General features: G+C 43.4%; 1 protein-coding gene across 7 annotated transcripts in view; it reads right to left on the bottom strand.

Moving 5' to 3' along the window:
* Positions 1–25,479, bottom strand: part of NBEA (neurobeachin) — a 1,787,704-nt gene that overhangs the window by 41,312 nt on the left and 1,720,913 nt on the right. For all 7 annotated transcript variants that reach the window (XM_078657170.1, XM_078657173.1, XM_078657172.1 and 4 more), the window contains 3 exons: positions 9,032–9,103; positions 5,459–5,614; positions 1,912–2,082 (listed from right to left, as the gene is read on the bottom strand). In XM_078657170.1, coding sequence (XP_078513296.1) covers positions 1,912–2,082; positions 5,459–5,614; positions 9,032–9,103 — 399 coding nt within the window. The remainder of the gene's footprint in view (positions 1–1,911; positions 2,083–5,458; positions 5,615–9,031; positions 9,104–25,479) is intronic.

The raw sequence follows: 25,479 nt of genomic DNA, 5'->3' as shown, positions 1-25,479 counted from the left end.
AAAACACCAGAAGCCTCCTACGTCCCACTGAATCACATAATCTCTGCCCGCAACCCTTCATCATTCTGCAGACAGTAGATGCCCTGCTAAATCTTTATTTTAAAGTAAGGGGTGCCTCACACAGTCAACCACAACTCATCTTCATGGGCAGGAAATGATGCAAATGATCTCACTAGAAAGGGGAAACACACTTTTGTTTAGGATAGCCCTCTTGTTACAAATCTTCCAGGAAAATAAGAGCAGGTGACCCATTTTTTGAAAAGTCTGCTGGACAATGGGGGAGATTTTGTAAATAGAGGTGGGAGAGGTGTACGCACACTGTGGATGTTAATAAAGCCCACACTTCATTGAACCCTGTGCTGACTCATTCAATTATTTTAAAAGTGTGGTCGTCATATTTTATATTTTTCACTTTGTGTACTTACAAATGTGGAAATCTTCTAAAATCAGAGACTTTTTTGTAGAAAATATATTCTTCAGTCTGTGCAATCTCGTTGGCGACACAGAAAGTGAAGGCTTCCGTGTAATATTCACAATTCCGTTCTTTAAAAAGCCGAACAAAACAGAGGACTTGAGCAATGGAAACCTAATTTTGGAACCATTTTTCAGCATATGAACTCTAGCTAGATAAAAACAGACAACAGTTCCCTTTCTCCTTCTTGAATGGAAGTAAATTGTCTATTGTTAATTGGATGCAATGAAGCATGAATTGATAATTAACTGTCTTTCATCTTAAAAGATCATTACTGAGCCAAGCAGCTAACCCAGCTAATTATTATAACCTATCATGTGTTTCGAAATCGTTCACATCCTTGTAGCCGCCCATACAGAATAGATTATCGCCGCCTCCAGATGACAGCGCGGTGGAAACCATCTTTCCGGGAGAATACCATGCACGTCTTTTTACAGGTTCCTTCCTAAAGATGTTAACTAATTGGATTTGCTGGACCCCGCACATTTCACTGCCATTTTTTCCAAGCTAACAAGTCCTAATTTGCTGGTTTGAAATGTTTCCTGATATAATGAGAAGGTTTGCTTTCGGAAGCCGCTAACCTTCTTAGATGCTTTTTAATGGGAAGTAGTGGAATACTGTAGTATATTTCAGCCCTCAGTAGAGAGTTGTTAACTGAAAACAACCAAAACATCTCTGTTTTTAAGGTTTTGTAGAGAGTCATTTCAAAACCAAAGGATAGTTCAATAGCTTGAAGGTAAGCGTTAGATTTTAGGGCAAAGGAAATCCAGAAGCAGGTCTAAGCGGCCATTTTGATTTGAAACAGATTCAGTGGCATAGACCAGTTAATCTGGCCCATCTGGATTAATGGTCAAAACATCAAAAATGTGCAGAAGTGTACCGTGACTGAATCTGATATATTCTCCTAGATGGTGTACTATACTATGTAACCGAACGAAATGTTGACTAACGAATGTTAGGGTCAAGGGTTTGAAATCAATAAAAAGATATTAAAAACAAAAATTTAGCAAAAGTGTCTCCCTGTAATTTCAGAATGGAAAAATGCAAAGCTAGGACGGAGATATCACATCCTCTGTAAAACAATTGACGGGCAGCTTCCTACCACAAAATGAGATACATGCTTGGAATCACAATTGTACAAATGGCACCTTCTTGCGCTGCATTTTAGGGACCTCTCGTTTATTATTAAAAAATAATGTCCTGTATTAAAATGGTGTCAATGAATAGGCCACGTTTGTATATTCATGAGCTGTATCACGGAATCACAAACCCTTCCTAACATAAATCAAATAATAAGTACTGCTTTTGTCAACTGTCAGAAAGTTCCTAAGATCTAGGAGCAGGAAAGAAATGTAACAAAAACTGCAATAAATCCAATAAGCATTCTTCAAGTTAAAGGAACCTTTGGTCTTGCTGACAACATATTTAAAAATACTTACTGTTATTTGGGTTATCACCAATAATGTGATGTCGTCCACTCCAGTACCACAGAAGAAGTGTGGCATCCCGCGATCCAGAGACAATGTAGCAATCCCCGCCAATATAGGACTCCGATCGAGCCAAGCACGTGACAACATCCCAGTGGCCAAATACGATCTGTGTTAATTTTCCTTCAAAAAAGTCGAGCACAATAAAGAGGTTAGCTCAGTCTGAAGGCAATGAGAGAGCTAATGCATAATATACTCGCCTGTCACACTGTTATGTATCATATGAGTTATTATAGCCTGCTGCCAAGGGCTATACCAGTTGTTGAACCCGATTTTTGGAGGGGGCCTATAACGAAGGAGAGGGCCTTTAACAACCAGTATAGTCAGTGGCAGAAGGGCTATAAGGCAATTTGAACATTTCACCCACTGAGGGTAGAATGTTTTAAGTTAAAAAGGGAGAAACATGAAGACAAACATTGGAATGTTGGAGCACCAGGCCTGTACCAGCCATTATAGGCCCGGAGCTACTCCACAGTCTTTAATGGAGCTCTTGGCATTCCAATGTTCCAATTATTATTACATAACCACTTCACCACACACTCACGCATGGGTAGACTATGACTTAGAAACTGAGTTAAATGAGGTATATGATCAGATATTGGGTTTGAATTACCAGGTTGAGAATGAAGAAGGTGGAAATTATTCATTTCAGATTAGTTATCCACGTGGAGATAATTTCCAACTTTCTGGCATTCATATAGGATCATGGACTTAGTCCACATGAGAAATGTACTAATGCAGATATTTCACTGCATGCAGACGAAAGACGAAATTTGTCTGTATGGAAAAATCCATTTCCCGACTCTAAATATGGAAACACACATAATACTTTCATTGAGAAAAGCACATCTTTATGCATTTCTAGAGTTTTGCGCAACCTGTACATGGTATCTAAAGCTCCCCAAAATTTTAATATTGTGAATGTTCAGGAGTGTTTGCAGGCTGCTTGACCAAAAACACCTAATGTCTCACCCCTAGCCCTAAGACTAAAAATGCAGTAAATCCTCCTTACCAAGGAATTTCAGCATTCATAAGTGATGCCTAGACATTTAAAATCCTGACAGTCATGATTCCATTAACCAGGATTGAAATATGCATAAGAAAAAAAGATGAATTAGGGTGTCTGGTGGTCTTTGCGCAGCGCCCAGTGCTGTTTCTTTTCCTCTCATAGGACTACAAGCCACCAACCCTTGGGTATCTGGGATAGCCTTCCATCTGCAATGGGAATAAAGCGATGGAATGAGCAAATTAAGGGGAGAACCTATGCCAGACAGCTGGTTCAAGATCAGGAGTAATATAGCCTTATAGCACGCTGTAGAGGGCTATACCGGCTATTAAAGGCCTGCTCCCGCGTTAAAGGCCCGAGCAGGCGAGGGACTTTAATAAGGGACGGGACTTTAATAGCCATTATAGCCCTGCTAGGAAGGGCTATAAGGCTATTAGAACATTCTGCCACTAGAGGTCAGAATGTTCTAACAAATAAAACAAAGGCTTCTCGAAGCTCGAGGGGATTTAAATCCCCTCGAGCTCCGAGAGGCCTTTGTAAAACATTGGAACGTTGCTGTAGAAGCAAGGAGCACTCCATTGCCTTCAATGGAGCTCCCAACATTCCAATGTTCTAATACACTTTATCACATTAAAGCTACAAGGGATATTATAGAATGCATTTTTTTAATATTTGATACGTCTCTTCCCTTTATCAACAAACAATGACACCAGATGACATCTGGACAAGTCATTGATGTGTTCCAATTTCCAACTGCATGTGTTGATGTGGGTGACTCACCTTGAGAAAAACCAAATAGGTTCTAGAGAGAAATGTGGGTTCAAAAATTCATGTATTATAATGCCACTGGCAGGATGATACTAGCATAAGGCCAAAGAAAAGAGCGTCAGGTCTTCCACAACATGCACTAGAAAGCATTTAGTGCTAATGATGGAGCAGAAAATCAGGATAAAACATTAGTAATTTATGCTAATCAAAAACCACCTTACAAAAAACACAATCATTTCAACTGTTGTCTCATCCCTAAAACACATGGGCAGGTTTGGATATCTTTCAAATGCTAGGAGGCAGGCGATTTGTTCTTGCGGAATTATGACTTGGACTGTGAAGAATTGATGCAGTATTGATGCAGTCAGTTTGGCTTATAAATGTGCAAATTTGGAATATTTTATTGTTTGCCTTTTGTCAGCAATAAGATTAAGAGTCTTTGCTTTGTGCAGTGGTGAGGGAGTGGTGAAATGCGCAGGTTTACCTATGTCAGGGATGTTTAAAGTAAAACCAATGTTTTCCAAGCAGTCCAGTCAACTTAGCCACAGGAGATGCTAGACACCTCTCACAGTGATGTGTGATCTAAATGTTACAGTCTGAAGCGCAAGCAAGGAAGAAATCAAGGAAGGTATTGCCAGATAAACTATGTGTAGCGGTGCTCAAGATGACAGCGAGGAGAATTGTGAGCAGCAAAAACAGAATGTGTGATGCACAGTTAAATAAATGTACTCTATTCTACCCGACTGATCCAGATATTTCAGTGAGATGTTTTATGATAATTAACGATCATATTAAAGTCTTCCCCACAAAAATGTGCTTTTGGTCTATTGTAATACCATACTAAAAATATATGGGAAAGGGCTACATTTTACTCCGCAGCAGTAAATAGTTTATTTCCCAACTTCGTTAACTTAAGTTTGAATATTTGTTGAGAATGTAGGTTCCTGGAACACTTCAAAATACCCCACCTCTTGCAGAAGTGCTAACCATTATGTTAAGAAAAATGGCTAATATCCTACAGCGTGCTTCAACAGACTACAATTTAAAATGGCTGTCACGAATGCTTTATGACTGTTCCACAGACGAAACTCACAGATATGTCACATGCACAATACAAGAGTATTTTCGATGGCTGGTAACACTGGCACACGGGGGAACAGTTTCTGCCAATTAAGGTGCATGTCACTCCTATTTATCACTGCAGATTTTTTCAGTTTTAGCCACTTGTAGATGATCTGTATAATATTTGTGATAGATGCAGTCACTACGAGTTCCGCCTGCTCTCCCCTACTGCGTTCCTTCCATCTGCCTATGCTCTCTTAGTGACAGCAGGCCAGGAGCAACTTCACTGTGTACACAGAGGATGTGGCCTAACAGCTAGATCGGCCGACCTTGAAGCTGGGTAACAGTTTTTAGCACTTGATGACTGGTGTGTTACTCCTATTTCCCAAAACAAACTCCCAGAATTCCCTGCTCAGCTTATCATAGGAACTCCAAAATTGATGAACAATAACAAATCCATCATTAAGGAAGCCCTCCAGCAGGATCTTGAAAGTCTTGAACTGTTTAATTCCATCCTGCCTCTGAGAATATTCTACATGCAGCAGAAGCTTGCTTATGTGACACATTGGCATTTCTTAAATGATGGCTGGACCGGGAATGCATTAACAGGCACCCATTTTTGATAGGGAAGTGCACGCGAAAATGCCACGTGATGTGCATTACCTGTTTCCGTTGAGTAAACCCTAAAGCTCTTGTCCCAGAAACCACAGATAAGGATGTAACGGTTGTCTGCTGTGACCACAAAACAGTGTGCGTTGATCTGGATGCTCTGATCCACCAGGTCTGTGATCTGCCGCTTGTTCACACCCGAGTTGTTGGCTGCATGACAAAAGAAACACATGACACCGCAATCTATCACTCATGCATGCGTATCTCTGAAGAACAATTGACCATATTCAAGATTGACTGCAAGGACAATGTGGATATCTCATAATGCAAGGATTCAAAACATATCTATAGACTATTTATAATTGTATGGTGCATGAAAATCGAATTATCAATTTGTATACGAGCAAAAAATCTGACGTTTCAATGAAGGTTTGGATAAACATAAATAAAAAGTGTAGAGCATACAATAACAACTGAAATTTTCATAGTCGTACAAGTATTAAGACTATGACCCTTCTTTCTTTCCACATACGAAAATGATACATAGATTAAAAAGGAAATTATACATAAAATAAAACAGCAAAAATTAAAAAGTTAAATTGCAGCATAAAAAAATATGTTTCTTCATATACAAAGTCACTTTTTTCCTTTGAGAAACCCTCTCCTCGGACCCTGAATAGCAGAATTGAATCTACTGTTTAAAGTATACTAGAAACAAATCTCAAAAAGGTAAAAGGTTGGTGTTGATTCCAGGAGTACCGTACCTACATTGGCTTGCATGCTAGACAAGAGGCACCTCTCATTCAGTGTAAGACTTTGGGAGCAAGAAGATTGGATAAAACTATGCTGCTGAGTTGAGCAAATGAATAGCCAGGCGGTGGGTGAGCAGGTCCATATATCATGAGGGGGGAATCAGGCTCTTTACAGATGTTACCCACTTGGAACCAAAAGGGATTTATCTCCTTTCCCTGTCATCATTCTACATGGTAATTATCTTCCATCTTCTGCAGAGACTAGAGGAATGCCGGATAGAGGGTATCTTACTACAATGGATGACATCCTTCCTATTGCTACGGAGCTTCCAAGTGTTAGATCAGTCACAACTTTCTAAGAGTATCATGTTGCCGCAGGGAGTCCCGCAAGGATCAATTTTGAGTCCCACACTATTCAAGCTATATGTGGGACCACTGGCAGAACTAGTGGAAAAACATCAAGTTACCATTGTATCATACGCTGATGATACTCAGGTAATTGTGACACTATCTGAAAAGCACCAAACTTCATCAGGTGTCTAGAAGAGGTAGCAGGATGGATGTCCGACCATTGCCTAAAATTGAATAGTAATAAAACACAGGTGATGATAGTAGGCAATGCACCGAGTTTATGGTCTTCTGCATGGTGGGCAGCAACCTTGGGACTTGTCCCGATGCCAAAATCAGAAGTAAAATATTTGGGAGTCATGTTTGACCCGAAATTGACCTTCGAGGCTAAAATTTGAAGGGTAGTGGGCAAATGCTTTGGAACCCTTAAAACCCTGAGGAAAATCCTGGATCTCCTTCCTCCAAATGCAAGGAAAACCATAGTCCATGCGTTGGTAACATCACAATTGGACTATGGTAATGAATTGTATCTGGGGGCTCCCAAAAGAGGGCTAGCCAAATTACAGGTGGTGCAGAATGCGGCCGCACGGATGATATTGAATCTCCCTAGAAGAGCATCTGCCAGGAAAGCTCTGAAAGAACTGCACTGGCTGCCGGTGGAAGAAAGGGTCCTTTTTAAGTCCATGTGCTAATTCCATAAAATACTTGCAAAAAAGGGTCCCCGTTACCTACACCCCCTAATTTCTCAATATGTCCCAGGGCGTAACTTACTATCAGAAGGTAGGTCACTAGTGAAAGTTCAGAGAATTGGGAGAGCAAGAATGGGGCCCGGTCCTTCAGCTATCTTGCAGCAAAATATTGGAATGAACTCCCAGAAACCATAAGAATGGGACCATGCGAAGGCCAATTTAGGAAGAAGCTAAAAACCTGGCTATTTTCCTCCGCATATTAAATTATAGAAGTATTACAAGATTGCATTACTCTGCAACTTATAGCGAAGTGCTTAACTGTAGGTCCTAGTTGCGAATCTGCTAGCGCGGGGACACGTCAGATGGCGTAACCATGTGCTTTAGAAATGGGAAAATAAATATTCCTTCATTTGAAAGATTAGCATAGTGCAGTACTGTAAAGACTATAATCACAAGTGGCGGTAGCTTTACTTGCATTAGGGTTAAAACTTTACTTAAGAGGCGTGTTTCAAAGTTCAATAGAGTTGCTACATGGTGGAAGGAAGATAAATGATATGAGGGTCTCTGAAAGCTCCTACTTAGCCGCTTTCCCTGTGACACACCACATGACCGTCCAGAGTATTCACACATGATACTGACATCATATTCTTTGAACACTTAAAGCTGACAGAACTGGAGATATATGCAGCACATTAGCATCTCCACCCTGAGCTTGAAGCTGTGTGATGATGTCCTGCCCTGCCACTACAGACACGGCCGGAATGGGAACCGAAATTGGCAGCCGCAGCAGGTAAGAGCGGTATGGCGGGGGGGCAGGTGAGGGGGGGATCTCGAGAAACAACCACGAGGAAAAATGCATTATTTATTTAATTTTCCCTGGTGGTCGTCTCTCCAAATCCCCCCTCATCTGACCCCACCAGTCTTACCTGCAGTGGCAGAGGCTGGAAATTGGCCCTGGCAAACAACTCCGCCAGCCCAGGGGAGTGGGGGGGTGCACTAGATGGAAGCACCACTCCTGTCTCACAGCTGCAGCTTTTGTTACAGAGGGCTGATATTGCAGCTATGCTGCAAAACCGGCCCGGTAACAAAAACTGCCTCCTGGGGTCCAAAAACAATCCCCCGCCATGGTGGCCCACCGGGGAAACACCCGGTACCTCCTACGGCCAGTCCGGCCCTGACTACAGAACTAAACCACAGTGAAGGAGCTTCAATTTTGAAGAAAAAAAATCCTACGTTAATGCATAAGATGCCCGTTATATAGGGCGACATCAGTGTTCCGTAAAACATGCCTCACTTTTAAGATCTGGTCCACAACACATATGGGAAAGCCTGCTATACAAGAAAAGTGAATTTTTTTCATATCATGTTTTTTTCATTTCAGCGCATACAGATCCTCTTTCACCCTAATAGGAACATAAAAATAAGCCTAGCTTGGATTAAAATTATGTAGAAAGGGCTTCTCTCTTTTTTGATTATTCTGTTTACAAGCAGTAACTCCTGTCAATGGATTGACACGGATTTCAAGTATAGTGTATGATCAACATTTTGCATGCACGTCTCACTATAAGCTGCAGAGTCTGAAATAAGATAACATTAGTATACAAACAAGAACATTAACTTACTGATAATGTGCTAACTTCCAATTAATTTAAGCACATCATGTCTCTAGAGAGGGCAGAGTTGCAAAGCTATCTTAGACAAGATTACTCTATCTATCTGGACAGTACAGTAATTGCATTATTCTACTAATACTTGAAGCAAATGTAACCTGTGGGGCAGAAACATGACACTCACTTCACTTTCTGTCACATCTATAAAAAGAATTCACACAAACGTACCAATTAATGGGTCCATTTCAATAGGAAGGTGATGCGATTGATCCAAGGAATATCCTGGGGCTCCCCTGAGACCTGAAGAAAAAGACAAAATGTCAAAACATGGTATCAGAATCTTTCTGCTCTTTGGGCATCAGCAATTATGCAGACATCACTGACACTCAAGATCAAGTAAAGATAACTGATATATATGTAGCTTGAACACTGAGCTAGACTCTGTATAAGTGGGTCACGAAAAGTCTTGTTTACGATTATGGCAAGATGTAGGACCGATTAAAGGTTGGATTTTTACATATGGCAAAGCTAATAATGCATATTAGACAATAACATGTAAGACACAAATATAAAGTCCACAAAAACACACATTACCTTATAAGAAAATAAAAGAATTTGTATATGTTTAGAGTGCACGTCTTTAAAGTGATTGTCGAATTACCTGTCCAGTAAAAGTGAAACAGCCCTTGTCAAAACTTCATTTACAACGGAGTTAACTTTTCCAAAGCCAATGGCATCAGCATTTGTGCCACTCCAAATTTCTTTGCCTTAAATCGGATTAGTGCATGGTAGTACATAAATATTACATTATAAAGATTTTAATAAATTGCTGCACAGTAGAAGGTAGAATTTTATCATTGATGGATTCGCCATGTTAGTCTGATAATCTTGAGCAGAAATAAAAATTGATTGTAGATTAAAAAAAAATAATCTAAAACAAAATAAATGAAAACTATGCATATTAAAACTGTGTAAACTTCAAAAAATGCGTTTAAAATGATTTGACTTCTTCGAGCAGAAAAAAATAAATAATAATCCTGCTGGGGTTTCCACCCCTCCAACCGCCTTTTCAATATTTACATGAGGCCACTGGCACAGGAAATAATATCTCAATACCATCCACAATTCCAAAATGTATGTGGTTTATATTCAGCTGCACATTTCAGTAGTTGAAAGGGCGAAACAATAGCATCAAAGAAGTGCATATACTGCTAAATGAAGCAGTACAATCCGTACCTGAATGGTACTGAGAACGGGATTCTTAGAGTAAGACATTCTTCAGGGGCTAGAGGAGAATCTTAGAGTAAGACATTCTTCAGGGGCCAGCGGAGATTCTTGGAGTAAGACGTTCTTCAGGAAGTAGCAGAGATTCTTAGAGTAAGACGTTCTTCAGGGGCTAGCGGAGATTCTTGGAGTAAGACGTTCTTCAGGGGATAGCAGAGATTCTTAGAATAAGACGTTCTTCATGGGCTAGCAGAGATTTTTAGAGTAAGATGTTCTTCAGGGGCCAGCGGAGATTCTTGGAGTAAGACGTTCTTCAGGAAGTAGCAGAGATTCTTTGAGTAAGACGTACTTCAGGGGCTAGCAGAGATTGTTGGAGTAAGACGTTCTTCAGGGGCTAGCGAAGATTCTTAGAGTAAGATGTTCTTCAGGGGTCAGCTTATCATTACATTTTCCAGCGCATCTCGGTGCTGCCTGACCCTAGCTCCTAGAGTAAAAACTGGATTAGGAAAACTATAATTTTACCTCCAAACCATCTCAGTTGATAAAAACCATAATGCTACAGATGATTTGCCTCCTCCTGCCAATGCCTCAACAAGTTGAGCAGTTCAGAACCTTGATGTTGGCGAAAGCCAAGTAGCGCAACATTGCCGAAGACAGAGCCCCAGAGAAAGAGCTATTAAAACTACAGCGACAGCAAAACCAAGCTAAAGAATTTGGCTCACATTACTCCAGTGCTCCAAAATGTTCACTGAGTTTCTAGTGCAGAAAATAAAATACAAATTCTCTATACTGTATTAGAAAATACGGGGATTTTAGGCTTAAAGGATGTACAGGCTTTATTGGCAAGCTTAACACTCAACCACAGCATGAGCTCCAGCAAGGCAAACCTCAATGCCAGCTTCTACAGAAGTCACAGGGAGACCAATCTGACTACAAAGTGCACATCTCTGCAACTCCTTGGGCCAGACTTCCGAAAAAGACATAAGACCTGGTTCTTTACAGAGAACTTCATGTCCTTCTGGGACACCACCGCTTCTGCGACATCCTGTCCTTGAAAAGTGTCAGGTGATTGATGGGCAGAGTTTCACCATCACTGAAGCTAAGAGCAAAGTACAGATCATGATATCCCCAATTCATGTTTTCACAGGCCTTCAAAGACCAGGGAAGGCTTTCGTGACTACAAGATCTGCCTCATTAGAGATATCAGTGCTGTCAAGATGTTGTCTGTCACTAGCCAGAGGTTAACAAATGAAATAAACATATTTGAAATTTGCTGCTTAATGAAAACTGTGTAGACCCACTAAGAGGCACTGCGTACATTTTCCACACATTCTTGCGTCACTATATTTATCTCACATGGAAAGGGTAAAGGAAGGCTCAAAGAGAACCAGCAGTAAGTGCCGAAGAGGCCATGGGTACCTATTGCAATAAAGAATTGGACATCAACGTTTTTGATAAACATTAGCATTTACTGGGCACACCATCACTTTTTCTAACTACATGGATGTAATTTAGAAGGCCCAAATACATGTCAGAGGTAGGATGTGGGTGTGGTATTTTCAGGAATTGAGAGCAAGGATGGCTGAAGACCCACAAAAGAATGGGGTACATAGGACAAGGAAGATGGTCTATTTTAGGGAGATGTGAGGATTTACCAGTATGGAAGGGTTTGGGAATTTATTGGGGAACAAATATGTGTAAATCAATCTGGGTTGGCACTGTTACTTATTATGTTATATGTAGTTGTGGAGCGCACCCGCAAGGTTATCCTAGGTGTGCCTAGCTCTGCCTATGGTAGGTTGGTTATTGAAAAGCCAGGCCTTCAGATTCTTGTGGAATTTAAGAAGCGAGGAGGTTTCTCTAGTCATTCCAAGCTGCAAGAGCAATGTCAGAGGATGGTCACCCTCCTGATCTGGAACTCAGGGAAATTGTGGACACAGTCATGAAGGCTGATGGCTGAGTATTGGAACTGGAGGACACTGTCAAGGAACTCAAATCTACAGTTCACCGACTCATGAGGACATCTGCGGGGTTGGAATCCCGCTTGGAAGATGCTGAGGGCAGGGCCAGTCGATGCAACCTGCACTTTGTGGGATTCCCTGAGGGCTCCAAAGGGAATTTGCCTGCACACTTCCTTGAGAACTGGCTAATCTCCTGCTTCCCGCCTCCTCCCAGTCTAACTGATTTGTGGTGGAGGAGGCACATCGCTCCCTTGCACGGAAGCCCCCTTCCAAGGCCCCACCTCGAGCCTTGATAGCCAAATTCCTAAATTACCAGGATTGGGATCAAATCCTTCAAGAGGCCAGCGAAGTAACAGACCTCCATTTTTAAAAAACCCAAGTAATTATATTTCTGGACTACACCGGTGCTATAGAGCACGGATCAGGATATATGACACTGATTAGCAACAGCTCCACTCTATGGGTCTTCATTACATGCTCCTCTTTCCCGCTCGCGTCAAGGGACTACATGACTCCAAATCCTGATTCTTGAACTCCCCCAAGGAAGTCCTCTTGTGGGCTACCAAACTGCTTCCCTTTAAGTGCACCGCCCGCCCCTGTGGGGTTCCTCAAATGCGGGGGGAGAAGGCCCTCTGCCTCTCCCCCAAGGATATGTATGAGATCAACACAAAGCAACCGCCACCACACCGGAGGCCACACCTCTCTGGACCAGGAGAGAGACGAAGGAAGAACCATGTTGACGCCCTCTCCTCCTCACCACACCACCTCACCACCTTTCTCAGCCAGATGAACGCCTCCCCGACCCCTATGAAAAATGCCTGACCTGCCTTCGGGGCCATGATTACATTAGTGCCGCCAGCACCACTATATCCTTTTATCAACTCCAGATTGATTGGGATGGATTAGGTTGTAGTAGGCCACTATTTGTTTTGTTTCCCACCTAGTTACTGGTTGTTGTTTGCAAGGGAAATAGTGTGTTTATTTGGTGTGTTGTTTTTTTATTCCAGTTTACCGCTGCACTCATAGCCTGCTTTATCTTGCCTACTCTCTTTTCATTCAGCCGCCATGACACACACTAACACACTGCTCACCGCTGTCTTCTGGAATGAAAAAGGCCTCAATCACAAAATTAAATGGGAGCTCTCTTTCAATACTCAAACGCCACTCGCCAATAGTGGTGCATCTTCAAAAACTCACCTACTTGGTAACCATTGTCCTGCGCTACAACAAGGGGGCTACACTCGAGTCTATCATGCTGTATACACAGCCAGCTCCTGTGGCGCTGCCATTTTCCTTCACAAACGCCTCCCTCTGCACGCAACATGGTTCCACTGCAACACCCTTGTTGGGGGACTCGCTCTGGTGGCAAGGGACATGGAGGGGGTTCACTGAATGATTGCCTCTATTTACACCCCCCCATGCTAGTGTCCTCCACATTACAGGCCCTTGCCCCCTACTCCTCCAATCCCTTCCTGGCCCCACCCTTCCAGGTGGCAATTTTAACTCTGTGATGGCCCCACAGCTCGACTTAAGCAACCCTTCTGCTTGCCGAATGTACAATCTGGTCATCTGGGCCACCTCTTTGGCCCTCTCTGGCTCCAGGTGCAGATGCTATAAGACTGCTCAATGCACAAATCCCCCACATGCACTGACAGGCCATGCTCCCATTACTTTGACCCTCAGGTCCTCCATACACTAACAACTCAGTCATTAACACCTCAGCGCACAGTGGCTCACTGACTCAGACTTTGTGGACTCATCCATCACCTCCACCACCACACTCTGGGAGGCACTGAAGGCAACTCTTCTTGGCCATATAATCTCCTACCGGTCAGCTGCCTGCTCTCATAGACCCAAAGGGGTCTTGGCCCTTAAACAAGACCTTTGCATAGCTGACAAGGCCTACTCTGCGAACCTCACTGCCCATCTAAAACATGTGGCAGACTTAAAACAACTTGCATACTGTCAAACAACTGGACACCGCAACCTCTACTTACCTTCCCTCAAAGGGTCAGATTTACGGAGTTGGGAACAAGGTTGGGAAACTCCGGCAATGGCTAGCTAGCTAGGACCTGGCTCTCCACCTGCTCACTTTGATTATTACAGTGACAGGTCGCGTGGTAGCAGACTCGCAATCGATAGCGCAGGAATTCTCCCCTTATTACACCAGGCTTTATGCTGACTGCCAAACAAAGGAGGCCGAACGCCTCTATCCTATCCTGGAAGATCTTATTCTTTCCCAACTAACCAACAGTGACAGACAAGTACTAGACAAACCCATTACGGCAGCTGAAATTAAGTCGACCATAGGGGCGCTCCCTAATGGGACAACACCAGGCCCAATGACTTTCTATTAGAAATGTATAAAAAATAGCCTCCATGTTATCCACCCCATTAATTACAAAGTTCAAGGTGGCATTAAAGGTAGGCAAACTCCCCTATAAACTCCTTGGAGCCACAATATCTGTCATTCTTAAACCACTTAAACCTCCCGGGCATTGTGGGTCCATTCTTAAAATACGTAAATTAGGATTGTGTCAAAGTCCTGGCGAACCACCTAGTAAAGATAGTTACATCCCTTATTCACCTTGACTAAAACGGTTTAATGCTTGGTCACGGCACACAGCACTGCCTTCGCAGGGTACATAATGCTATCTCTCTCTATGAGGACAAGGCGGAACGTCGAGCCCTCATCTCAATTGATTTTGAAAAAGCCTTCAACTTAGTTCTATGGTGTTTTTGTGTTTCGTCTGCTTGAGCAGATGAACTTTGGCCCTACTTTTGCTGCAGGGTGTGAATATTCTACTCAGCACCTGGGTGAGAGTTTGGGTCATTGGGGCAACCTCTCCCACCTTCCCCATTGAACGAGGTACCCATCAGGGCTGCCTTCTCTCATCCCTTTTATTTGCACTCACCATTGAACCCTTAGCAGAATGGATATGGCGGGACGCACAACTGTGCAGCTTCCCGAAGGCCGAAAGATCAGAGTCTCCCTCTATGCACATGATCTGCTTGTTTATGTCTGCAGCCCTAAAGCCTCGATCCCTGTCGCTTACATATGCTACAGGTTTACCCTGATGCCTCAGGCATCACGGTAAACTGATCCATATCCCATTCCAGGGCCCCCACGATGATGCATGGGCCATAACCCCATTTTAATGGTCCACAGAACATTTCCACTACCTGGGGATACATATTGCCTTCTCCAACAATATGCATGGGACCTCAATATCACACTTCTCGTCACTACGGCCAGGGGGGGCATGGCTCAGATGGCCACACTCTCCCTTAACGTGGAAAAGATCTCCTTGCTGAGAGTTCTTTACACCATACAGAACTACTCCCACCCCATCCCCCTTTTTTCTTCTGCACACTACGAGCTGAGGTAACAAGTTTCATTCGGGATGGGGCCTCCCACGTATCTCCTTCTATAAATGTGCGTTCCACCCCAACGAGGGAGGATTGGGGTTTTCTGAGCTCTAATTATATTATTAGGCCAGATGCCTTCTTCCCATCACCGACTGGTTCTTCGCTGATGGCCAGAATCCCACTACTGCGGCAGAACTTATGGAGTTGGAACTCTGTGGTACCCTTAATCCACTCTATGGCTGCACAGTTGCCTCATCCCTCCGCCCGGCCACTCGTTCGACCCTTTTGTCCTGGCGCAAATCCCTGAGGTAGGTTAGATAGCATGGGGCCATGATGGAAATGACGCTACTCTGCACTGGTTCTTTGCTTCCCCACTCTCTGCTCTGCAGGGATTTAGGGAATGGGACTGACTCTATTGCCATTACAACACTGGGGGATGTGTGGCAGGGCACGACCATGTGCCATTTCAACAGCTTGTCACAATTGTATCACTTTCTGCAGCTGCGCCATGCCCTTTAGACCCCTTTAAACCCCTCCCTCAATGTAATCCCCTTCTGGCACACCTGCTTGACTCACACCTTGTTGAGAAGGGTGCATCGTGCATCCCACCTTTATTGCACATTGGTGAACAATGGTCCAGACCCCATGACAACTCTCAGTGAGTCCTGGGAGGGGGGCTTGGGCCAATTAGACGACAATGACTAGGTTGAGGCAAAAATGGCCCCTAGATCTCTGGCGGTATAGATGATGCTCCGCCTCATCCAATTAAAATATCTACACTGCATATATTACATCCCCTCACAACCACATGATATGAGGTCGGGACATCACGGAAGTGTTGGTGGGGCCGACACCTATTGGACTCCTTTTTCAATATGGTTTTGGCCTGCCCTATTTTCTAAACTTACTGGTCCCACATTTGCACTACCCTTTCTCACGTCATACACAGAATTGTTCCCTTGGACCCGAAGCTGATTCTTTTAGGCCTGCTTCGGCCCTGGGGGGGGTCGCAGCACCGGGCTGGCGGTCAGAGTGGACTTTACCATTGCAAAAAAAGAGACACTGCTCGGTATTGGCAATCTCAAAATGTTCCGCCATTTCTTAAATGGACAAGGGGGATGACTTTGCTGCCATGGCAGAGAAATACATTATATATCCAGGGGGTGCCTGGAAAAGTACAATAGGATATGGGGAGACTGGATGTCCTTCCTAGAATGGCTCTTGTCCATGGGACGGCACTGTGCTTAAATGGTTTGCTTCTTTCCTCTTTGATAGATCCCAAATGATCAAAATTGCGAATAGTCTTTCATCTCCTTTGGTGGTAGGTCAAGGTGTTCCTCAAGACTCTATACTTGCACCCACATTGTTCAATCTCTATTTAGAACCAATGGGAAATCTCCTAAGCAAATCTGGGATCCACTATCATCTCTATGCGGACGACACTCAAATCTACCTCAAGGTTGCCTCCACTCACGATCTCTCCATCCTAAGCTCTACTCTCGACTCATCAACTGATTCTGAATCCCTCTAAAACTGAATTCCTCCTCCTCTCCTCCTCACTTTCTCCTCTGCTGGTTCAATCATGGATGGATCAGATGAATCTACTTAAAAATAAACCCTTCATTGTCGACAGTGCAAAATCCCTTGGTGTCATACTCGACACAAAACTCAATCTACTCTCCCACATAAATTCCATTGCAAAGTCTGCTCGATACCAACTGCGCCTTCTTTGGTTGATTTGTCGCTTCTTCCCGGAGCATGACCTTAAAACCCTGGTGCAATCGCTGGTTCTTTCCAGACTGGTCTACTGGAACTCTCTTCTTACTGGCCTCCCCAAATCCCACCTGTCCCCCCTTAAATCTGTTCTCCATTCAGCAGCTCATTTCATATATGGGGCCAAAAGAAGAGACCACATAACAGCCATTTTATCCACCCTCCGTTGGCTTCCCATCGAGGCAAGATCTATCTTCAAGACTGCCTGTTTCACCCACAAAGACTTGCACTCCTCCTCTCCTCACTACCTGGTGAATAAACTGAAACTCCCTGGAGGCTCTAGACCATCACGTAATGCGGAAAATCTATTGCTTGAACCTCCCACATTCAAGAAGGAAAGGTCAATGGCCCAATCCTATTCAGGCAACGTGGTGAGAATCTGGAACTCACTTCCGCCTCAGCTCCGGACCACCACCTCTTCCCAGGCCTTCAAAACTGACCTCAAAGCTCTCCTCCTTCAAACACACTTCCAAATTTAATTCACGCCCTCTCTATTATCTGAAGGAAGTCCTTCCATTATAGGAAATTCTGTTCTACATGACTATAGAAGTGCCTTCCCAATGTGTTTTTGTGGTTTGGGAGTCTGCCATTTATTGCAGTATTATACTTCTACTTATATTGTGTACTCCTTTTACTCCTTTGTAACATGCACACGTCACTTTCCCTCTTGTAATATATCATTTGCTACCTCTTGTATTTTGTTTGCTTTTGATACATGCACAATTGCCAACATTGCCTCATGTAACGTAACGTTTGTTCTTGTGTTTTGAGTATCTGCCATTTAGTGCAGTATTATACCTCTATTTGTACTTAGTACGCTTTTGTAACATACACACATCACTTTTTTTTCTCATGTAACGTATCGTTTGCTACCTCTTGTATTTTGTTTGCTCTTGATACATACACAAGTGTCACTATTGCCTTATGTAATGTAACGTTTGTTTTTGTAACATGCTGACTTGTAATTTTTCCTCATGTTTCACTACTGTTCCTATTGTGAAGTGCTCTGACACCTTTCGGTAAAGTCCGCGCTATATAAAAACGCATAAAATAAAATTTAAAATAAAAATGGGACGGTCTTTCTGATGTATGCACATACTTTACTGATTATTGTGAAATCGCAAGAACGGGCTCAATGCAGTTTTATTTTATTGTATGTTGATTCTCTGATTGTTATGTTCTCTAAAACTAATAAACAGATGTAGTTAAAAAAAAGAAGAGATTGGAGCAGGATAAGCAGCAATTGATATGGCCATCAGGAAAGTGAATCAGGAAATATGTTTTTTGCACCTCAGAAGACTTAAAAGAGCTAAAAAAAAAAGGCAAAATAGTTGAGGACTACGAGTTATTTCTGCAAAATTGAATACACTTTATTTTTCGGAAGCAAATACTATATCATTGAGATCTGGGTGTAATGCAAATGAGTTAATTTTCCTGGGTGACAATGTTGGGGCCTCATGAAGCGGTCTCGGGATGGTTGGCTTCACTGTTTATTGTACAAGTCAGCCCAGGGTGGGGTGAGGTGATGATTCTGAGGAGTTGTGAGTCTCTGAGGAGGACAGTGGGAGAACGGGGAGGCTCAAGAGCCAGATGAAATGCAGAGGTAGAAGAATTAAAGGTAGGTGACCTTAGACTAATTAGAGGACAAACGGGATAGAAGAAATACTGGGACAATTTAAGGATGATGGGTATGCGTGAAAATGTGTGAGAGGTTTAATGAAAGGCTGTTAATCAGGTATGCATAGCAAATATCTGACGTGGGGGTTTAGGCTGTAAGACCTTGCCACAGTTGTTCTTTGCCTGCGCAGACCAGTTAAATTATAGTGTCCTTTTGTTCATCAGATTGGTCGCTGTGATCTGTGGCATTCCACCGATGGAGCTCTGTGGGGGTACACGAATCCCCTCTTTTGTCCAATCAATTGTGTCCGTAGTGCTATCCAGCGAAGGTGTAGCTGCAGAAGCTAATATTTATGCTCAGGTACAACAAACAAGATTCATATTCTGGTTAAAAAAAGTTCAAAACCCTCTGTTTTAATTGGGCAATCTATGTGTGATTAGCGTGATAGCAAGCAGCCGGCCCCAACAGTAGGGTTTTCTTCCAACTCATTGAAAGTGGATGACTAAATGCAGAAAAAGTTTCAGAGATAGTTTAACAGCAAATGCTAAATCCGAATGTGTTTATGCAGAACATCTGCCCCGTAATGTATTTTTTAGCAGGAGTTAGATGCAGCGATGCTGGCTTGTCTGTCCTTCCATCTGGCACGCTAAAATACTCTGATCTGTTCCTTTCCCTCAGTGTTGCCATTTTAATGTTTTTTAACCCTTACCCCATGCAGTTTAAGTGATCAAAGCCAGATTTTACGACTTGTTGTAGGAACAGCCACCATAGAAGAGTGACATAACGAAAGATAATGGGCCCCCCTTCACAATACACAGAGGGGCCTCTGAGTTTCCCATATGCCACACACATTCATTGGTCTTGGGCTAAATGGTGTGGGGGGGGGCTGAATGGTTGGGGGGAACCCTGCACCCCTTTGGAACCTTCGAGGGCGTATTATGTAATAATAATGCAAAAGCCTGTTTAAGATGCTCAATAAGACAATCTTTTTACACCAATAACAGGCACTTGACTGCAGTTCACAAGTCTAAAAAAATCTGCATCTGATGACATTTTTGATTGATTTCCTAAACCCCAGATGATTTTAAACAACTTATTTAAATGTTTAGGACATAAAACCTATGAACCACTCTTTCTGAACATAAATGAATATGCTATCAGGGGGAAAAATGTGTACAGCAACTTGCAGAGAAAGTAATTTTCTAAGAGTGTGATACTAAATATTGTGCTGCAGATGTAGAAAGGAACAATTAACTACAACAATGGTTCTGCATTATGCACATTGTTTAAAATACCCCAAATATTTAAATATATGCTTTTATCAGGGTAGTGTAACTTTAAACCACTACTAAAGCCTATCAAGATAGTTATGCTTCCTTTATTCCGTACGTTCACCCCACTGATAGATTCCTGCCAATCTGTCGCATCGGACACCCATATATTTCCCGCTGTTACAAGATCCCAGCTCATTCTAGATTGTAGAGGGCGGTGAGATTGTGTCTCACTCTACCAAGCAAGTGTATGCTCTAGAACAACTTGTGCAAGCTCTTGTGGCTCAATGCAATAATTTATCCTCTGCTTGGACCAGTGTTTAACCTCATGTGCAGGGTTTCATATCTTTGCAATTTAATATAGCCTGCTATTATCTGTCAAAAATGCCAAGAAACACCGCTCCCTGGTTGAATAGGCACACTACAAAATCATCTCTTATGTCATGTTGTGTAAGTAAGGTTTTAAAAACATGGGATCAACTTAAATCAGGAGCATATTGAAGCTAGCAGTAAAAATAGCTAAGAGGGGGGATATGAAGGAATGGATGTGAGGAATGTTTTGAAATTGGCTAATTATATGCGGCTTATTTAGGGAAGATGCCAAACCAAAAGTTAATAATAAACGTGCTATCAAAAACGGCTTGTCTAATCTTTCAAAATGAAAGTCACTAAAGAATGCTGGAGTCACAAGAAGTTATGACAGTTTAGATTTTATATTAAATATGGAAACATTACCAAGACTTGTTCTCTGTGCTGAAAATCCAGCTCGCCTAGTAGATTCAAAGCAGCTCTCTCTGTTACTAGGAACGTACTAGGCCTCAAACCCTATCCTAAAAATGGGGCACACATCCAAACCTCACTCTTTGGTGTACTGCAGAAACCCTTGTTCCACCCAGTCACTCACTCCCTGTGACCAGAGCAAGCCATGATTCATAATCCCAATTGCATCCCTTCTTGGTGTAACTAGCAGACACGAAGACACGCTGTCAGGTGGATGAATGAAAATAAATATTAGTGCGCACGATTGCACCTTTCCACTGGACCATCCAAGAGGCATATGTATCACAAGAAAGTACCCAATCTTTTTGAATTGGTAGCTCTTTTGAGTAAGTGTATTATTGTAGTTAGGAACAAGAATGAAATCGTAGTCAGAACCCTACCAACCCAAGTTAATAGCTGCCATGCGAGAGGATTAGATAAGGTAGCATGACAATCACATGTCAAGGTTTCCCCTTGTCCTTCCAACACTCTCTGGTTCACAGCTATTCCTATCATTCAAGAACAGTGCACTTCTGGATTTACAGATGTAGGGGATCCACACTGAAGGCTGAAGGACACAATACTCTTAGGTTAAGATTTGCTGATCTCCCGCACAACTTGTTCAGGTGGACCTTACTGGGGTAAAACAATTTTTCCCCTAAATATATGCTCTGGCACACGTTTTAGTAGATTGGCTGAGAACAAAGACAATCTTCAAAGAAACCACGGCCAAAACAGCAATATGGTTAAGAGAAAAACAAAAGGGTCGAAAAGTACTCAACTGAACTGATAATATCTAAAAAGAAAATTGAAGGAGTAAAAATGAAAATGAAGCTCAAGTGAACAATAACGATGAAAGACTGTAGGAAATCAACTCTGAGCGTAAACATGTCAAATAAAATCTCTTTCTAAAGGATTTCAGCAGGACCTCCAATCGGAGTCTGTCTCACAACTACAGACAGTCGCACTAGGGATGGTGAGAAATATTACCATTGGACATAACTAGAAGATGAGTAGGGTTCTCTGTAAAGAGAAGAACACCAAAAATGAAAGCTCAAGCACATAAAAAGTGCCTTTAGGTGGCTGGTGAAGGATGTAAGTCCATCTGATGCTCTTGAGGGGCTCCTTGGTTAATTCTCTTTCCTGAAGTTTACACGGGTCTGGCTGCTGATGTTAAAGAGCTTCATCCAGACAAGGCACCTCAAGTCCGAACTGCAATCAAATGAGCGCGTGTTGAACTTGTTTTACAGGATTGAGTTTCATTAAGCATGACAAAGGCATTGTCCAATCCGAGCAGGTTATGGTTTTTCTATTTACCACAAGTCATCTGATAGTAGCACACAAACATTGCAGTTTTGCTTCATAAATACAAATGACTATGCATTGGTTTGTGGTGGTGGTAACAATATCATTAGTAGTAGGTTTCCTTACTACTGTAGTATCATTATTATTTGCTCTGAGATCAAATATAGACACAGCTTCTGGACAGAATGAGCAACGGTCCAAAAGCCCTTCTTACGAAGTCAGTAATTGCAGGGGCTCTCCCTTGCAGGTTGCATGATTCTCTGGACCCCAAACAACTACCAGCTCAGCACTGTAGGCCACAGGCGTGAAACCTGTAAGGCACTATGGCAAGTTCAGTAGTACTTAACTTACTCTGGCCTGGAAGCCAAATTAGGAGTATAATTACTCTACCCGGATGTATGTCATGACAACGCGGGCTTTTACACCGCATCCATTACAACGCAAGTCGTTACAACGACTTGCGCTGTAGGTGCTGGATTTTTGAATAGTATTATTTACTATTCCAACTCCAGCCTACGCAACAGTAGGGAAGGTGTTGGAATAGTAAATCTACTATTCCCTAGTATCTAGCGCCATCCAGCGCAAGTCGATGTAACGACTTGCGTTGTGAGGGCAGCGTCGTAATGGCAGCGCGGTTTAAAGTCCGCGTTGTCATGGCTGTTCACCCTCTACCCTGTTAGCAGTTCATAGTCAAGCAGAGACACATGACAATCTCCTTGTTTTGCAACCTGCAGATGTAGAGAGACCTGCTTTTACAAAGGTGTTAAGGAATTTAAAGTCTGAGGATAGAATCATATTATGGGAACTCCCAAACCAATTCCAACTAGATTCTTATGTGAGGCACATGACTTTCTCCGAAGTGTGATGTCACCAAAAACGGTAGAGTTTACTTAAGGCCAGAAAACTCTCACTGGCACCTTGGTCTTATAGCCATTACTGTGCTGATGTCTCTTGGAGTGCATTTCCCTGGGTTTATCTAGTCAACCCTTAAATCTTCAAAGTCCTTACCTACCTCAAAGAACAACAGGCGGGACCCTTCCGCAGACAATGGAGCAGAATAATTCAGTGAGACTCCAGGAAAATTAGGGGTTAAGGTACCTTACACAGAGTACCGCCTACCCATTAAATGCCAGAAGGGCAAGGGCTCAAAGCCAATCATTATCCCTTTGTCATTGTATTGTATTGCCTTTGAGAGGAGGAAGGCAGATGCTTTCCAAATATATGCATCTCTATTTTAATATTTGATTTGCTCATGCGGACCCACCTCTGCTGTTCAGCAACCAGTGTACAGATCCTCCAAATCAGAGTCAACGCCTACCACATCTGATATTTCCACAATATTATTTAATAATTTTTAAATACAGTTTTTCACGGCCCACTGATTTAATTAGATACTGAGAAGGATCTTTGTTAGAAATGGGATTTCTGGTTGGCTAAGGCTTGCGCCAAAGCCAGGCAGAAACCACCACTCTAGTCAGGGCAAGGTAGTTACACGCTAAAGATAACCCCTGCTCACCCCCTTGGTAGCTTGGCACGAGCAGTCAGGCTTATCCCGGAGGCCATGTGTAAAGCATTTGCACACGCACACAGCAACAACATCCCAGGCACACTACAAAAGGAACTCCACACAAGATTATATCAAAAATAGACTTTGTATTCTCATAACACCTTAGAATAGTAAACACATAATATACACTGTATCAACTGGCAGGAGCAATATTCACAAGGGATTATATACACATGACAGGACCACATGGGCCACTTTCAGAACCATCACAAAGCACACTTGGTAAAAGTAAAACACATCATAAACGTACAACCAGTAAACACTGGTAATCACTGTACTTAGCATCAGCCTGTAACATAAACTAGATTATGTACAGTCCACATTAGGCGCGAATTACATTCTGCGCCAACCTTACCAGCATAAGCACATTATGCCATCATCTCCAAGTCTAAACGCATTAGACCCTAACCTCCTAAGCATAACTCACACAGTGCAACATAATCTCACTAGCATAAACCATAACATGCAAAACAACCTCATAATCATAAAACACATTTTAGAGGTATCAAACAGGGAGCGGAAACCATACTACACACAATACATTTCCTAGCACCACATCACATTAGGGCCTAGCGCCCTACAAACCTAATAGTCCCTCTGGCCAACTGGCCATCTCAGAAAAGGGGCTCAAATGCCCTATGTCCACAGAGTCAGGGCTCGCAGCCAATGCAGCGACAGTCAATGGTGCGCACTTTGCGCAGGCCTAAACGTAGCAGCTGGCACTAAGTGCTGAGCAGCTGTGAAGACAAATGAGGCAAAGGAGTGCGTCTCACTCCTAACTTCAGCATGTTCCCTAAAGAATTGCGGCCTAAACGGGGCCTCTTAATTAACTTTGCCCATTACTAGGGCCACATGGGCTCTAAAACAAAAGATGCCCCGCCGTCGGAGTGGCCTGCAACTGCGGGCCCGCTCACTAAAGTGGCACCGCGTGCCTGCATCTGGCCTCCCCCCCAGCTGCCTCCACTCACCGGCCCTTGGCGGGGGGAAGGCTCCTCACTTGGATGCGGTGGGGGCAGGCACCAGCAATGTGCCTCGCGCCCCCTCCACGGGAATCCTGCTGCGGCACTCCGCTTCACCCAGTCCCCCGTCTCAGGAAGGGGACTTTAGGATGGAGCCAGAGAGGCCCCAGGCTGCCTTCCTCTCTTCCGGCGCCGTCCAGTGTGTGGTAGGCTCCCACCTGGATTTTCCTCAGCATGCACCGCGGCTCCGAACAGCTCACGGGAGCACGGCTCGGGGGATAACTTCCTACTTCACCGCAGGCTCCGCCCACGTCCCGGATGCCTGACTTCCTGTGGGCCGCAGCGGTGATTCTCCTGCAATGAGGGGTAGGCTCCCTCGGAATATCAAATAAAATGTGGGGTAGGCAACCACCAAATAACCAGCGATAAAGCGGCCAGGAGGGGCTCCCTCTAGTTTAAAATCAAAAAAGCGGGGTGGGCACCCGCAAGTGGCATCATGGGGGAATCCCTACGATGGGGATCCCCTCTGCAGCAATGCAGCTCAGGGCTGCCAGGGCACCACCTGAGCGCTAGTCAGGATAAAGCAGAAGCGCTTTAGTAAATGAAAATAAAATGCTTTCCAGGCGCTAAAGGATTCCAAGTCCTGCAGCCAAAGAGCATGGTCCTTAGGTGAAGAGGCAGTGCAGGGCCCAGGAAGGCAAGCCCTCCTGGCAGCCCCCCTGGGCCCCAGGCGCAGCACGCCCCAGCAGGATTCTGGAACAGAAAACAGAACAATTTTATGGGGACACAACCCCTATATTTATATTCGGAAAACCCTTTGTGACACAGCACAGGGCTGGGGGAAAACCAGATGCAACTGGTTTAGGGGAG

This window comes from Lissotriton helveticus, chromosome 8 (assembly GCF_964261635.1).
Source record: "Lissotriton helveticus chromosome 8, aLisHel1.1, whole genome shotgun sequence".
Classification (NCBI taxonomy): domain Eukaryota; kingdom Metazoa; phylum Chordata; class Amphibia; order Caudata; family Salamandridae; genus Lissotriton; species Lissotriton helveticus.
This window is presented reverse-complemented; position numbering and strand designations above follow the sequence as displayed.